General features: G+C 33.5%; 1 protein-coding gene across 6 annotated transcripts in view; it reads right to left on the reverse strand.

Annotated features, from left to right (window-relative positions):
* LOC131930085 (endoplasmic reticulum membrane sensor NFE2L1) overlaps positions 1 to 16,568 on the reverse strand; it is a 40,285-nt gene that overhangs the window by 12,343 nt on the left and 11,374 nt on the right. Inside the window, exons 1-4 of one of the 6 annotated variants that reach the window (XM_059286438.1) lie at positions 13,719 to 13,852; positions 8,806 to 9,449; positions 5,001 to 5,132; positions 333 to 432 (exon numbers count right to left, since the gene is read on the reverse strand). In XM_059286438.1, coding sequence (XP_059142421.1) covers positions 333 to 432; positions 5,001 to 5,132; positions 8,806 to 9,345 — 772 coding nt within the window. In that variant the 5' untranslated portion in view covers positions 9,346 to 9,449; positions 13,719 to 13,852. Of the gene's footprint in view, positions 1 to 332; positions 433 to 5,000; positions 5,133 to 6,749; positions 6,822 to 8,805; positions 9,450 to 13,718; positions 13,853 to 16,568 lie in introns of those variants that run through there. The other 5 variants (XM_059286439.1, XM_059286440.1, XM_059286441.1 and 2 more) reach the window with 5 other exon arrangements.

Genomic DNA, 16,568 nt, shown 5'->3' on the forward strand with positions numbered 1-16,568 from the left:
ATGTGTAGATTATTGTACATTATTTCTATTTACCATGCAATTAACATTTTAATTAAAAAAGCAGCAACTTATATTTAAAAAAAAAAAAGGCCTACAGAGAACAGGAGTTTCTGGGTACATTTGGCCACATAAGACTGTAAAGAGTTTAAGTGTCAGGGCCAGACATACATAATAGTGAGCACAGGTATACTGATTTTATCCTCTAAGAGTATAAGGTAGAACTAACTAGTTTTCATAAAAGTGCAAAATGAACATTACAAACCAATCAAATATCAGTATCAGATGCTGGCCAAAATTTAAAAAAAAACAACTTCAGAGCACAAAAAAGTTACCAGTTTCTCCATCTCTCCTGAAATTTTCCTTGAGCCACCTGTCAGCTTGCTCTTGCTTTTCTCTTTCTTCCTTCTCTTTAACAAACAGCTGTGATTTTTGCTAAACAAAAAAATATTAATAACTGTTAAATAATTTCAAATACTATTATAAGCCAAATAGGCTGGTCAAACAGTGCTTGGGAAAAAAAATTAATATTTTGGAGGGTGCTCTTTAAAATTAATGAAAACTCCATATTTCTCACCCAGGAGCTGACGGATGCACCTGATTCTATTTAATCAAAGATCTAAATAAGACTGTAGATGCCATAGTGTTTATGTTATGAGGGAGCATGGGATACCAGACCCCCCCCCCCCCCCCCCCCCAAAAAAAAAAAAACCTCGGGAATATTCATCAACTCCCAAAAGTTTTAAGGGACTCCAATAAGCGGTGTCGAATGACTTTTAATTTTTTTTAATACATCGTATATAGAGAAGAAGTGCATCATCTCAGGGCACCGCCCTTGCGAAATTAAAAAAGGTTTTTTTTTGGTACAGAAACCTAAGCTGGTGCGTTATAATCAACGTGCCATTTGATGCCGATCGGATGAACTGTGTGAAACCGCAATAGACTTATTTTTATATACCGTATATATATAGAAAAAAAATCGCCACCCCTAGGAATTTGAAATTTTTTTTCCCCGCAGAAACCTCCTCAGAAGTATTTTGAAAAACTTCCAAAAGTTTCATGGCGCTCATATGAAAAGTGTAGTAATGCACAAAAGACAGACACACACATTGAATTATATATATATATAGCAGGGGCAGAACTGCATTGCCACCAGATTCCGCAATGGGGGGGTCGGTCGGTGATCATTATCAATTTTTTTTATAGTTAAAAAAATAATAATTTTCTTGCAGTTTTGACTAGATGGTTGTTTTGTAAAAAAGAATACTGTAGCTGCGATTGGATTATCTTTATTCAATAGACACCATCCTGAGTCCTCTTTCTACTACAATCAAATACACGATGTAGTCGGCAAAATTCTTTTGAAAATAAATCTGCCTCTAGATATTAAGAAGACTTTTGCTTCTTTATAAGCATTAATTAGGGGCCCACAATCCATTGTGATTTTATAATGTAAAATGTTCGTTTGTTGTATTGGTAGAACTACTATTTTGTACTATCCTGTATTCTACAAATAAGTAAAAAGAATATAATTACAATAATTTTGGTTTTAAGTAGATCTACATTTACTTCTTTTCCTTTTACTAAAAAATACGATAGCAAACATGTATAATTTGAATTCTCTCCCTTGAATGTTTTACAATATGGTTTTAGGAAAAGTAGTTGAGACCATCCCAAATTTGCTACTGATGGATAGAATTGGTGCTTTGAGTTCCTTTCTGAGCCCCCTCCCCTAAAAGTAACGGCCAGGTATATGAATCGTTTGCGAACTTCATAGCTATTCATTCTTCATTTCTCACATTTTATCAGACACTAGTCAGCTGATATTACTTTAACACCATATTATTAATTAGTTTGATGTCATAAAACAAGGAAAGTAAGATTATTTTTTTTATCTTATTAGGACATGAATTTATTGAACATTTACAATCTATTAATATTACTAAATGATGACATTTAGGGATGAGGGTCTAGCCATTTGCGAGTTGTCAAAAAAGCATGATGTCTTTATGGATGTCCCTTAAATCAGAAGGTTTTCCTCCGTGTGAGCTGGGCACATACAGCTGTACATATGAACATCATGTGTCTGTATTTTATGCATTACTATACCGTTCATGCTACCACAATAAAAATTTGGAAGTTTTTGAGTACTCATAGACATAATTTAGTTTAAATTGTGTAGTTGAGCGCCTTGAGATCCACAGTGGCTATCTAAGCACCAAGGGTCCGCTTACTGGGTGTCCTGCACAGGGGGATAGGTGTACTACTAGAATCATAAGTCTCGCTGCATTAAGGGCCTCCACCGGTGGCCATGTCCAGGAGCTCCGTGATGCCTCTGAAACTAAGGTTGATGCAGAGGTGCGTTTCTTTCACAATCAGCATAAACCGGAGCGTGTTTGTGGTGGTAGTGTGTACAAACCAGCGCCCCAACAACTAAGCCTTTTATAGTTCCACCACTGGTACCTTGATAGTGGTTTTGTAAAAAAAAAAAAAAGATCTACTACAGTAGCGACGTTCTACAGTTGCTAACACACGCTGATGCATAAAAAAAAAGATATATACATGAGTTGAACTGTGAAAGATAGGCAAACGTTCAAACCACTACCATGACTTATTTCCCTTTTTTAAATAGTCGAATATGTGCAGAATAAAGAAGGACATGGTATTAGAAAGGAAATGTATTTAAAACTAATAATATAAATACAAAAAAAAAACAACATAAAAATAAACATTACACCAGAAACCATTGCACATACTAAGCTTTCATGCTTCATATTCTTTAGATTGACTTGCTTTTAGGAAGCACTATGGTAGACATATATTGAAACAAAGACTTTCAAAACAGAATAATAGCACTCACACACATGATGTGTTGTTGTAACTTGTTTTAATTTCTTTTAAAAACTAAGAATTAAATATTTTTTTCGAATCAACCCGAAATGAGTTCTATGTTCATGTATGTATGTATATATATATTTATATATATATATATATATATATATATATATATATATATATATATATATATATACATACATACATATATATATATATATATATATATATATATATATACATATATATACATATATATACATACATATATATATATATATATATATATATATATATATATATATATATATATATATATATATATATATATATATATATATATATAAAATATATATAATATATATATATATATATGGGGCCCAAAAAAGTATTTGTGAGGTGGCCTTTTTTCTAGTTCAACCACTGAGATAGTCATGATTCATGAACTGGGGGGGAGGGGGTTAATTGACAGGGGGTAAGTGCTCCAGGGGGGGGGGGGGGAGAGTTGGCGGATAGTAACGTCCAGAGGGTCCTAGACCCCAGTGCAGAACCTCCTGGCGTCAACCCCCCCCCCCCCCAACCACCACAAAAAAGTTATCTGCAATATATATATATATATACACACACACTACTGGTGTTACTCCCTCCCATTTTGTCTGGGGGGGGGGGGGGGGGGGGGGCGGGGCAGTAAATTGTGCACAGTGAATAGTAACTGCAGTCGGTTATTAATACAGTTGAATGTACCATTGTTTTCCCTATAGTTAGAAAGGTTACGTCATTCTACCCAGTCTGAATCTCCAATTTTTACTTCGGCTATTAATACAGCTGGATGTACCATTGTTTTCTCTATAGTTAGAAAGGTTACTTTATTCTCCCCAGTCTGAATCTCCAATTTTTACTTAAAATACTTTAACTCTAATTAATTGTTAATTATACTGGAAAAAAGCATTTATCTTCGATATATTTTGCAATGTTTTGTCTTGGTGTCAAAACCCACGCCCCAGCCTTGCTATGCCTCTGTCTGAATGTAATTAGTGGGTGTAAAACACAGGGAAGGGGATTTTCTGAAAGCATGTGACCACACACTTTTGCAATAGTTAGAAAAAGAATTTTCAGATGTTTCATGCTGGTAAAAAATAACATTAACGTTAGGGAATGGGTGTCGTGTATGATAAGAATGACTGAAATGTATGTTTGAATAACGTAAGATATTACCATGTTGAGTTGGGTTTATTTTTTTAAAAACTACCACTGCCATCTTAATTTTACTTTTAATATGCAGGATAAGTTTTTTTGTATATTCCCACATGGACCAGAAACTCCCTCCAGTACATGATGGTCGATTTTTCGACCCCTTTTTGTGGATGTAAAAAATATATGGGTGTTTGTATGTGTTTGTACGCCTATTGTCTAGTGGCAGTTCATAAATGATGTTACATTTATTAGCCAATTATTAACCCCGCCCTATATCGTCAATAATAGACACCCCACCAAACCATATATTGTCAATAATAGACACCCCACTAAATGACATGTTTGGCACACAGCCTCCTTCTCACCTAATCTATGACTATTTTTTTTATAGCTGCCTATAACCCTGATATGCTTTTTGAAAAAGTGTGGGGAAAATTGAGAGATAAAACAGTGTTGATGCACTGTCATTGATTGAATAAATAACAGCTGTAGCATTTTCACACTGGCCAGTCACACAAAAAAGTCTATGATGGACATCTAAAAATTCCCTCCACATGAATTAGTATATGATTGGTTTCTTCTATTAACCAGAGACATACATAAAAAGACCTGTAGACCTGACGTAGGGAAAGTAATTGGGGTTGATTCCCTTAACAATAGCTTTTTAGTTAGTTGCGAAATACAGAGTCATACTCTACTGGAAAAGTTTTGTTTCTCAAATTAAATTCCCTCACATTTTTATGCTGCCCCAAAAACTAGCCATTTTCTAGACCATTTCAAAATCCTCTTTTAAATTTTGGACTTTTTCAGATTTGTGTCTGTAAGTATATATGTGTCTGTATGTACATAAATAAATAAAATCAATTTAGATTCTGTGAACTGTTTTTTAAAATGAATGTGGAATGACAAAAAGTTTAAGAACTTCTGATCTAGATTAAATATCAACAGAAAGTAATGTATGGATATAAAATTACCTCATCATGTTGCTTTTTTATTTCTTGCTCTCTTTCCCTTTCAAGTTCTTGGCGCAGAGTTTTATCAAACACTTCTTTGCCCAAGCCCAAATCAACATCTTGTTGCCAAAGAACATCGATCAGATCTAAGTCCTGAAATACATACCAAATTACAAAAAGTCTCTTCATTTTTATCTATTTTATTACCACTATCAATCTACTATTAACTAACATAATAGTATAGCGAATTGCACTTTGTCTAATATAGTGATTCTTGACCTGGGTTTGATCGAACCCCAGGGCTTTCGGTGAGTCTGTCTCAGGGGTTTGGCAGAGGTCCAAAACACAACAGACTCATATAATTTGTATTTTGTCAGTACGGAGGATAGAACTAGAGGCTGATGGCAGTTCAATTATGACATGACATGACATAGTAATAAACTAAGTGTTTCAAGGCGAGATAGCACATACCCAAATCTTAATGTCTATTTTTGGAAACAAACTTGACGGTGTGACACAAATGCGACATCAGTAAATATTCATTATGTTTTTGTGTCAAAATTGTACATTAATTGATTTTGTGTTTTGAACAAAATGATTAACAGTTCACTTGTTGCACCAGTAAAATATTTACCTATGTTTTGAATCATTTAATTTTTCCTATTAAGAATGGTAAGAATGGTTCTCATGAATGTGCATATGAAGGTTGTGGGGGTCTGTAGATGCCAAAAAGATTAATAACCACTGGTCTATTCCTTTGAATCTACCTAACCAGACAGCATTTGGTGGTTTTGATTATAACCATTTAGCGCTGTCTTTTTAAGAAGCTTCCACGGAAATATTTTTGCATATTGTATACTGAAGATCTAACTTCAATCACAGTTTTACAAGCTTTTATTTAGTTTGCAACGTCTGTTTGTAGGTTTGTGGCAAAGCTCGTATCTCAATAATTATTTGACCCACTTCTGATGCAGCTATTTCGCTAAAACTTTCCAGATATGTTCCATTTTGAAGACAATACAAGTCTATCTGTTTTTGTTATTTTTTTTAGATGTTTAATTAGTCACTAAAAATTAATTAAACATTTTCAAAACTAAGGGGAGATAACAAAATTAAATTACTTGATAGATTGCTATATTCCCACAACAGAAGGGGAGATAACTAGATAGACACTATCAATCTACCAGTCTGGTGAGCCATGGTCAAGATGAGTTTACTTTAGTTTTTGAAACAGTAACTTTAGTAAACCTCTTGCATGAATCATAGTAAGAACATAGCCATTTGACATACTTGGTGAGGTTACAAGAGCCACTATAGCTACAAGCAGGGGAGGGTCAGTCTAGTCATCAGTCACCTTTTGAAATTAATGCAACATTAATTTAAGGTTACCAAATAAAATAGGTGCAGAGAGAAAATGTAGATCTGGGTAGCTTTAAAAGCAAAGAGCAAGTTAAAATACCAGAAAAAAAATTGGGTTATAGCTTGACTAACATGCATGCTAGATTTGCATTAAAGAAACCAAGATTGGGTAGTTTATATTTAAAGAGCTGTAACAGGTTAGATCAGGGGTCAGCAACATGCAGCGAGCCGCATGCAGCTCTTTTGATGTCAAGTTGCGGCTCTTCAGCTCCAGCACAAATAGTAATAATTATTTTTTTTTATTTTTAAAACTCATAAAAATATTGATCTGCAACAGTTGGTAATGAACGATATAATAATAAATATAAACAATAAACACTCGCTAGTATATTAGAATATTTAGTTACTCACTATTTCAATGTACTTCCTATTAAATTGTCCATTCGGAATTGTAACATTCAACTTCATGGTGGATCATAAAGAAACTAAATTAGCTAAATGTAAAACTGAAAGGGAAAACCCAGCATATGCCTTGCTTGAAGAAGTGGTTTGTTTTGAAAAAAAAAAAAACCCTTTTTTTTAGTTAAAGTGAAACCAATGCTACTATTAACATGAATCACATCAGCATTACTATCAACAAAATGAAGGATGTTTTCACTGAGAGATTTGAGCAATTCAAAACAAATTCAAGCACTCTGACGTTTATAGTAGACCCTTTCAACACAGAAACAAATGAGATTATTTCTTACATTTAAAGCTATTTATTTAAAATTATATATATATATATATATATATATATATATATATATATATATATATATATATATATATATATTATCTTTAACAAACATCATACTATTGACATAAAAATGTTTGTGGCTCTGGGTAATTTTGTAAATAGTAACTTTTGACTCTTCCGTTTCAAAAGATTGCCGACCCCTGGGTTAGACTAATATTTTCTGTATTTTGAATACATATTTAACTGAAAATTTCAGCAGAAATTTGTGACTAAAAGAATTAGTATTCTGAAAAAATTTGGAAATCCGCAGAAATTCTAAATCTAGAGCAAGATTGAAAATGCCATTTGCTGTAAAAATCTGCATTCCACCATTATTAGATACGAGAAAAATGGCCCGCTGAGGAAGGATACAACGGGCGCTAGGCTGATAGTGCCGTCTCTTTTCTCTAAACTAAAACCACCCCCCCAACACACCACCCCCCACCCCCCCCAAAAAAAAACATGTCTACCGTCTCATTCAACGAAATATAATTATATACTTTTTCCAGTGTCCGCCCCCTCCCCGAAAATTCTACCCCCGCCCCCGAAAATTTCAAGTATCCCCACCCCTCTCCGGGGAGGAAAAAGTCTGAAAGAAACACTGGTGTCGCGCTTAGCCACTACCCGAAGAATTGCATTAAAGAAATTGCAAGAAAACCACTTTTTAGATTAGACACATTAATTAGGCGGTAATTTTATTATAGAGTATCAATGAAGAAATTTCTTTTGAGTTGGGGAGGGGGGGCTCAGACGTTCTTTAGCGGGGATGGGGCTTCGCCCCTACCCGAAGAATTGTATGCAAGAAACTCTTCACAGCAAACCATTTAGATTAGACAAAATTGCCTTTTTATTCAATGTTTACTCGAGAATCAATGACATCATATTACTGTGTGCACTCTCCGGCTTGAGATTATTTTCTACTCTATGCTAAATGTGACGACGTCATACTTCGTTTTTCGAATTACTATGTATGTTTTTAATTTGCTTGTGTTTTCTCTAGAGCGTTCTTGTCAGATAGATACATAGATACACAGACAGCGAAACTATTATTAGATATAATAGATGATGAATTACATAAGGTAAATCTTTTTAGAATTAATTAACTGGATAGTAAAATTTTCTGATCTTATCCACATAAACCCCACAAAAAAGTTAACCCCGCCATTAAAAAAAATTATAAAAAGGAGGATAAGAAACTTGTACTTTTAGATTTAATTAAAGAGGGCTAAATTGGGATGTGTCATTAATAGTTTTAGTATAATTCACTTAAATCCCAACCATAAAGGTAGATAAAGTTTTTGTGGAGTGGGGATCATTATTAAATGTCAAGACATCAGAAAAAGGTCACAAATGGCAGAGCTTAACTTTTCGCATTAGTGGCAAGGCTTAGTTATCTGGACAAGATCCAAATCTTCATTGATACATTGCTTTAAATCTGATTTTATATTTTAGTTGGGTTTTTACAACAATTTTACTATGTAATATTCACTAAAACGATAAAATCACCTATATTTAAAATTTAAAAACTGATATGTTGATTTATAATTATTGACTGAATTATTATTCCTAATAGCTGAATGATGACAGCAACTGATTCTGTTTTCTGTTGTTAAACTCTGCTCCAATTAGAAATATAAGAAAATTTTTAATTAGCATGCATAAAATGGATCTTTTGTCTTTCATATATACCTCTTTGGTTAAATTACATTCTGGAAAAGGGTTGCTTAATAGAGAAGAAGCATCCTCAAAAACTGGTTGGGCATTAATTATTGGTACATTTTCACTAGCAACAGCAACAGAATTTGATATTTCTTCAAGAATCTGTGATGAATTACCATTTTCTTCAGTGCTATTAGGAACATTACTGCTTACTTCTGTAACCACAACTGAGCCTACAGTTTGTAGCTGGGTAAAAATATTATGATGCGGTTCACTGACTAAAAATGTTTCTATCTCATTTTCATTTCCTTGCCTTAAGGGCAAAAAGTTATCATAAACATTGTGAAACCAAGAAGAACCAATCAATTCCAAATCTTTTATGTTGCCATAATGACGATTAGAAGAAATACTGTGATAGATGGTGGGCAAATATGCAGCCGTCTGTCCCAATATAATATCCTGAATTTCTGGATAGTTATACAGGTTGTTCATAACATATAAATCCGTTCGAAATAGACTTATAAGGATGGCAACACCAACAAGGCCATCAGTAAAGTATTGTTTTAACATTCTGAAATTTCAAGCACTCTTCCTTCTATTTAATTACTGTTGATGAATAAGCAATGCCTGATTTACATTGAAAGTTACTGTAGGCATGTCAGTGTAGATTAGTTCTGTATTAATTCAGAGAAGTTAGATTTCTATGAACTTAGACCAAAGACGTCTTTATTTTAGCCATAGCCCTAAGTTGGTAGTTTATTTATTTACTAGTTTAGTAGGAGTAGGACTAGGCCTATAGAATTTTTCATTTAGATCCTGACAAGATTTAAGCTAGTTCTATTTGAGACCACTTCAAAAGCCATCAGTATGAGTATGTATTCACATCAGCAGGCCAATTTAGTTAAATCTTTAAACTATCAGCAGGCCTAGCCCTAAGCTAATAATAATAGTATAGGCCTAGATCTAGTAATAATGACAGTTAATGTAAACTTCTTGACTTGAATAAAACTTGGCTAGATCTAGATACATTTGATTCAATATAAAATATTCCTATAGGCTAATAGGCCCTAAGCCCTAATAATTGTAATATAATAAATATATCATCATAGATGATACTATTGATACTACACTTGCGTCTAAACCTAAAATCCTCCTGACCTAGACCGTCTAGATCTAGATTCTAGTAGTAGAGATCTAGTAGAATCTAGTAATTTTAGTTGGAATTTTAATACTAGTCTATAGGCCCCTAATTATATAAATAATAGTTTAGGCAAGGCTTAGTTAATTTCCTAATTCATTATAATTAAGCTTAGTTACTACTAGTTAGTTTTACTTAATTTTATAGGGCTATAGACTATAGTCTCAGAATAGTCTATAGAGTCCTTGCAAACACGTGACCTAAATCACGTGATACCTACGCCCGCCGCCACAGTGGTGTACATCAGACGTAAACACAATCAGCTGTTCGCCAGCGCTGGACGTATTCACCGTATGTAAAGAATCGCGCCCGCGGAAAAGGAAAAATATGTTAAAAAACTTGAACTCTTAGGAATTGAAGATCCTTATACAGTTATTGACAGTTTCGTGGATAATATAAATATGTGGCCGAAATTTCTAAATAAAAATACTGTTAGTAATACCGTTTGCGTTTAGAGTTTAAGTAGACGAAGCTGATCAAATGCAGTAATATATTAGAGGTTATCTACTGTAGCAAACGTGAGACCACTTAACTCCTACAAAACCCACACTACAACGGCTAATATAATCCATGGGTAATAACCAATCTGGGTAGCATGTTATACAATTTAAGACCCTTATAATCCAGCAGGGAAGTGATCAGACACATTTATACTGATGTTCAACCCTCATAATGGCTGCCCCCACCTGTATCTAGCCCACAATAAAACCAAAGAGGAGTCTGCCCTGCCCTCCCCTGAAAATGTCTCACAAAGGGGAAAGTCCCACTGCTCTCCCCTCAACACTTCTCACCTCGGTGTCATGTTATGTCATTTATAGCACACATGGCTTATCAGGGGAAAGCATTAAGGCATTAAGAATCTTAACTCTGGACAGCTACACACTAGTATACTAGCTACACACTAGGTGCCTACTGTAAACTACTAGACTGTAGGCCCTATGTAGACCTGCAATTGTATCAATTGTAGACTGGGTCCATTGTTATTATTCTAAACCATCTCACTTATAATGTTTCTAGCTTGATTTGTTTCTTTTATAAACAGTGGATTTTAAAAAAAATTAGCCTAATCATTAACCAAATAATAATAATGTGGTTATTTGTTGTTGGCTGGTATGATCTAGATTGTACTACTAGGCTACAAAAACTTAGTAGACCAATTACTAGATATGAATTTGAATTTAATTAAACTCAGTCCAGTATCAGATACATATTGCTGTAAAAAGACAACAAAGTAGGTAGGCCTTAGTAATTTATTAAAGCCTTCTACTACAATAATATCAACTACATGCTTGTATAAAGTTTAACAATTTAATTTAAGTAGCAGATTCTAGATCTAAGTCTAGTCATATAATCTATTTCAATTTCAGAAAATTTCGTTTGCTAAAAAAATGATTAGATAATAGAGCGAGATTTTAAATCTTAGAGACAATTAAATGCTTTATTAGGCCTATTATGACTACTTTTGATTTAGTATGGGTGTATTTTGAATCGAATGTAGATCTAAAGTAATTAAATTTAAGTAAAGAAGTAGATTCTAGATTCTATGTCTACCCAGCGGAGCCAGGTATTAGGCCTACTATTAGATCTTATTATTCTTATTAGCCTATTACTTTTGACTTTGTCTTTTACTATTAGTATTTGTGAAGGTCGAGCATATTTGTTTTATTAATAGTTATCTTTTATAATTAAAATGAAGTTTGTTATTTTACTGTCCTTACATGAAACAAAGTATCGAGAACTGCATTTGATCAGATTCTGCTACTTTAACTCTAAACGCAAACAGTATTACTAACAGTATTTTTATTTAGAAATTTTGGCCACATATTTATTTATACGAAACTGTCAATAACAGTATAAGGATCTTCAATTCCTAAGAGTTCAAGTTTTTTAACGTATTTTTCCTTTTCCGCGGGTGCGGTTCTTTACAAACAGTGAACGCGTCCAGCGCTGGTGAACACGTCCAGCGCTGGCGAACAGCTGATTGTGTTTACGTCTTGTGTACACCACTGTGGCGGCGGGCGTAGGTATCACGAACGGACGTGACGTCATATGAAAGGACTCTATACTATACTACTCTATAGTAAATAAGTATAGGCCTAATTATTAGTTTAGGCCCTATATGGCATATGGGCCTAAACTATATTAATTATAATTAGATCTAGATCTATTTATAGGCCCTATTATTTTTATTAGACAATATTAGGCCTAGATCTAGAGTAATTATACTTTATTTATTGTAAAGTAGGCCTAAGACCTATAGTTTATACTATAGGTCTAGGCCTAACTATCTATATATATAAAATTCTCTTCTGGGGGACACTAGAAAACAAGCTGTAAGCGCGCTAAATGTTTACATTCGTAGAGCCAGGTTTAGTGAAGGCTATTAGGGGCAGATAAGTTTGAAACGATTTTAAACTTAGGGGAGGTAACTAAGAGGAGGCTGCTTTCACGGGGGGGGGGGGGGGGGGGGGGGAGTGTAGGGTAGGGGTTGGGGGAAGTAGATTCTATCGTTCTTAACGACCTACTGATAGTGTTTTAAAGCAAATATTTTCAGTGGCAGCATTGGTACTGTCGAATTCACAAATGATGAATTACTGAAAAGTAGAAAATAAAACAACTAAATAACCGCTATTTAGTTTTTTTATTTTATTATGATATGCCGCGGGTCGGCTCGTACTCTATACTATACTATAATAAGTAATAAGCCTTGATCTAATAGGCCTAAGGCTAATACTTTAGTTTAGGCCTATACTTAACTAACTAACTACTATTACTATACTAAGTATACTAGATCTAGGCCTATATTTTTTTTTTTTTTATTAAGCCTAGATCTAGATTTGATCTAGATCTAGGCCTATCTATACTCAATGGGCCTACTCCTAAGACCTAGAAATAGAGATCTAGATCTAAATAAAAATAAAAGGTAATCTATCGTTTTAGGTACGTAAAATCGCCCGCGACTTGTAATGTGAAAAACAGGTTACTCCTTAAATTTTAATAATTATTTCACATTTTGAGGAGGATTTGTTTTTTAAAATACAAAAATGTTTCCTTGTTTCATTTATGTACCTGTTTTTAAACAGTTGAATTAAAACTTTTCCATAATAAATGAAGACTAGCGACGTTTCCAACAGATGCAACCATGCTCATTTGCTATAGAATCTATCAGCCATCTTGTTTAAGTTTTATTTTTATATGCCTATAGCACGAGATTCAGGGAGAAGCCACTCTATTTTACAAATGCCGTTGAAATGGCTGCTGTTTATAATATATAATAGATCTATATAGCAAATCTTGCTCTCAGACACTGCTGTTTAAAGTTAATTTCTGGCCTATATTGATATATTTTTTATTTAGCCAAAACATAGATCTAAATCCTCCTCAAAATGTGAAATAATTATTAAAATTTAAGGGGTCACCTGTTTTTCACATTAGATCTAGATTTAGATCTACTAGTCGCGGGCGATTTTACGTAAAACGATATCTTACCAAAAATTATTACTAGATCTAGATTCTAGATCTTAGTCTAGATCTTTCTAATGCACTAATCATTCACTAGAAATCTAGATCTATTACTAATGACTAACTAAACTAAAACTAATAGTAATAGAGTTTATTAGTTTATTATTAGTTATTGAATTATTAGGATTATCTTAGGATTTCTTAGGCCTAATTATTAATTAATTCTAGATCTAGATCTGTAATCTACAAAAAGTTCATTTGTTAAGTTAAGAATGTTGTTAACCACAAAACACGTTCGAAAATTTTTATTTTCTAGCCTACAGATCCAGAATTTAGATTGTTCTGTCACATAAAAATAGATCCACTTTTTGAGCCATGAATCAGCTGAATTGAAGTTAAGTCACTCAGATGCATTTCAGCGCATGCGCCATTCAAAAAAAAAAAAAAAAATCTTAGGCCTTGGCCTAGCCTTAAAGTTTTTTTGTCAACATCCTGTTTCATAAAAAAAAAACAACGGGAGTGATCTCCCCTAAACTTCCCGCACATCTAGATCTAAGTTATTTAATATTTAAGTGTCTGGCGGACTGGCTGAAATCCAAACGCCTGAACGCATTGGGTTCATTTTACAAGCTTTTATTAGCCTGTCGCTTTACCTACTTTCTTTTACCGTCGTCATAATGGCTACCGAAAACGACGATACCGTGATTCCGTTTTTTTTTTTTATTTAATATTTAGGCCAAATAATTATTAATTACTAATAATTAGGTCTAGTAATGGGCCTAATAATCTATTCTAAATAATGTTTGATGGTCATTTCAGAAATAAGTAATCAATCTTTTTAATAATTTTAAGTAGACTTTCTACGTAAAATAAATAGGCCGAGGCTAGATCTGGTAATGTGAAAAAAAAAAGGTGACTCATCAAACTTTTGTAATTATTTCACATTTTTAGAAAGATTTATGTTCTAAAAGTTACCAAAATGTTTCAATCTTTCATTTTTGTACCTGTTTTTAAATAACTGTATTAAAACTTTTCAGTAAAAAATAAAAGATTAGCGATGTTTTCATCAAAAGCAACCAAGCACAGTTACTTAAGTTTTTCGGTAACACTTTAGCTAGAGATTCAGGGGAAACCACTCATTTACAGATGGCAGCCGTTTATATAGCAAATCTTGCTCGCAAACAAAACCTTTAAAGTTAATTTCTGACCTTTATTGATATATTTAGTAGACATTGCTTTTAGTTTATTGTTCAATTATCTATTATATTTGACACAAAAATATAATAATTTAAATAATATAGGCCCTACCTACTTGTAAGCCATATTAATGAGCCACCTTTTGCACATTACTAGCCTCGGCCGGTTTTACGTACTTTAAACGATAGATTACACAGAAATATCAACTATATAGGCCTATACTATTAATAATATTATGGGACGGAGTAGTCTAGCGGTAGAGAGCTGGACTGCTAACCCGTAAGTCTCGAGTTCGAATCCGGGTTCAAGTCATTAGACCGTCCCTGAGTCCACCCAACTCTGATGGGTACCTAACTCACGTTAGGGAAAGTAAGCTGACCACACTATCTCTTCATATGCCAAGGTCACAGAAACAAGTAAACTCTACTTCACTTGCCCCATAGACCGTCAGGTTTGAAAGGGAAACTTTACTATTAATAATATTATAGACTGAGAGACTATGTACTATGTATGTGACTAGTATAGCACCTAGTATAGTTAGATATTAATTTAGATAGGCCTAATAATCGTAATATTAACGTTTCGCTTTTTGCGTCTCGCAATGTCCCAACACCCCTACTATTAATAATCTTTATTAATAGTTTCGCTGGCTGTCTATCCATCTGTTGGGAAAGCTTTTACTATAGAGAAAACAAGCAGAGTAAAAACATTCATAGTAATACGAAAAACGAAACCGTGACGTCACAAGGAACATAGACATATCATATAGTAGGACATTTTCTAAAGCCGGGAAAGTACACACAATATTATCACAATATTATGACGTCATTGATTCTCGAGTCTACATTGAATTAAAAAGTCATTTTTTGAATAATCTTAAAAGTGGTTTGTGTTCAGTTTCTTTCATACATCTCTTCAATCTGTTTTCAATGACATTTTTCATTTCCGGTTAAATCTGAAGTTGAGGGGGTGATTTTGATTTTGGCTTAGAGAAAAAGACATCACTATCAACCTAGCGCCCATTGTATCTCTCCCTCTAGCGGCCATTTATCTAGTCTAAAATAATAGTTTCGCTGTCTGTCTATCTATTGAGATTCTATTGGGAACCCTATAAATGTGACGTGACATGGAACATATTTTACATATAGTAGGAATGTCTAAACCCGGGAAAGTACATACAATAATATGACGTCATTAAATCTAGAGTGAACATTGAATTAAAAAGCGAATGCAGAAAAAATACACAATAGTAATGGCGTCATCGATACTCTATAATAAAAATACTGACATTAATTACTGCCTAAATAATTTGTCTAATCTTAAAAATGGTTTGCGTGCAGTTTCTTTCATTCATCTCTTCGGGTAGGGGCAAAGCACCCTCCCCCCAAATGAAATATAATTTGTATAGAAAATGTACACTTTTACTAGTGTTGGCCTCCCCTGCCCCAGAGAATTTTATACTCCCCGCGTGAAAATCATTTTCTAGGCTACCGATTAAATTTGATAATTAAAATTGGTATCAGATTAAAGGTAAGTAAACATAGTTTTTTAACTGTTTAAGTCATCTTGTAACAATAATGAAGTTTAAAATCTTAGGCAACACCCCACTTTTATTTAGTTCGCAATTTAATATAGATCTAGAAAATCTAGATATATTTTATTCCCCAAAACCAGGCAGTGTTGGCAATGTGATGTATAATAAACACACAAGTCACGTTTTTTTACAGTTAAATTTTTCACAAAAGCCAGTGTAGAACCGAGGTGACTAGTTCTTATTACAACAGTAATGAGTAATGTACTACCTGGCTTTATAAATGCTTTTTATAATTTTTATATATAGTTCTAAAAGTATTAAAACTGAGTTAAAAAAATAAAGAATTGTGCACCAATTGAACGCAATCAGCATGTGTAATAGAGTAGAAAATTAGTACTTAAT

The sequence above is a fragment of the Physella acuta genome, unplaced genomic scaffold, assembly GCF_028476545.2.
Source record: "Physella acuta isolate Inbredline_101_S28 unplaced genomic scaffold, ASM2847654v3 ptg001715l, whole genome shotgun sequence".
NCBI lineage: Eukaryota > Metazoa > Mollusca > Gastropoda > Physidae > Physella > Physella acuta.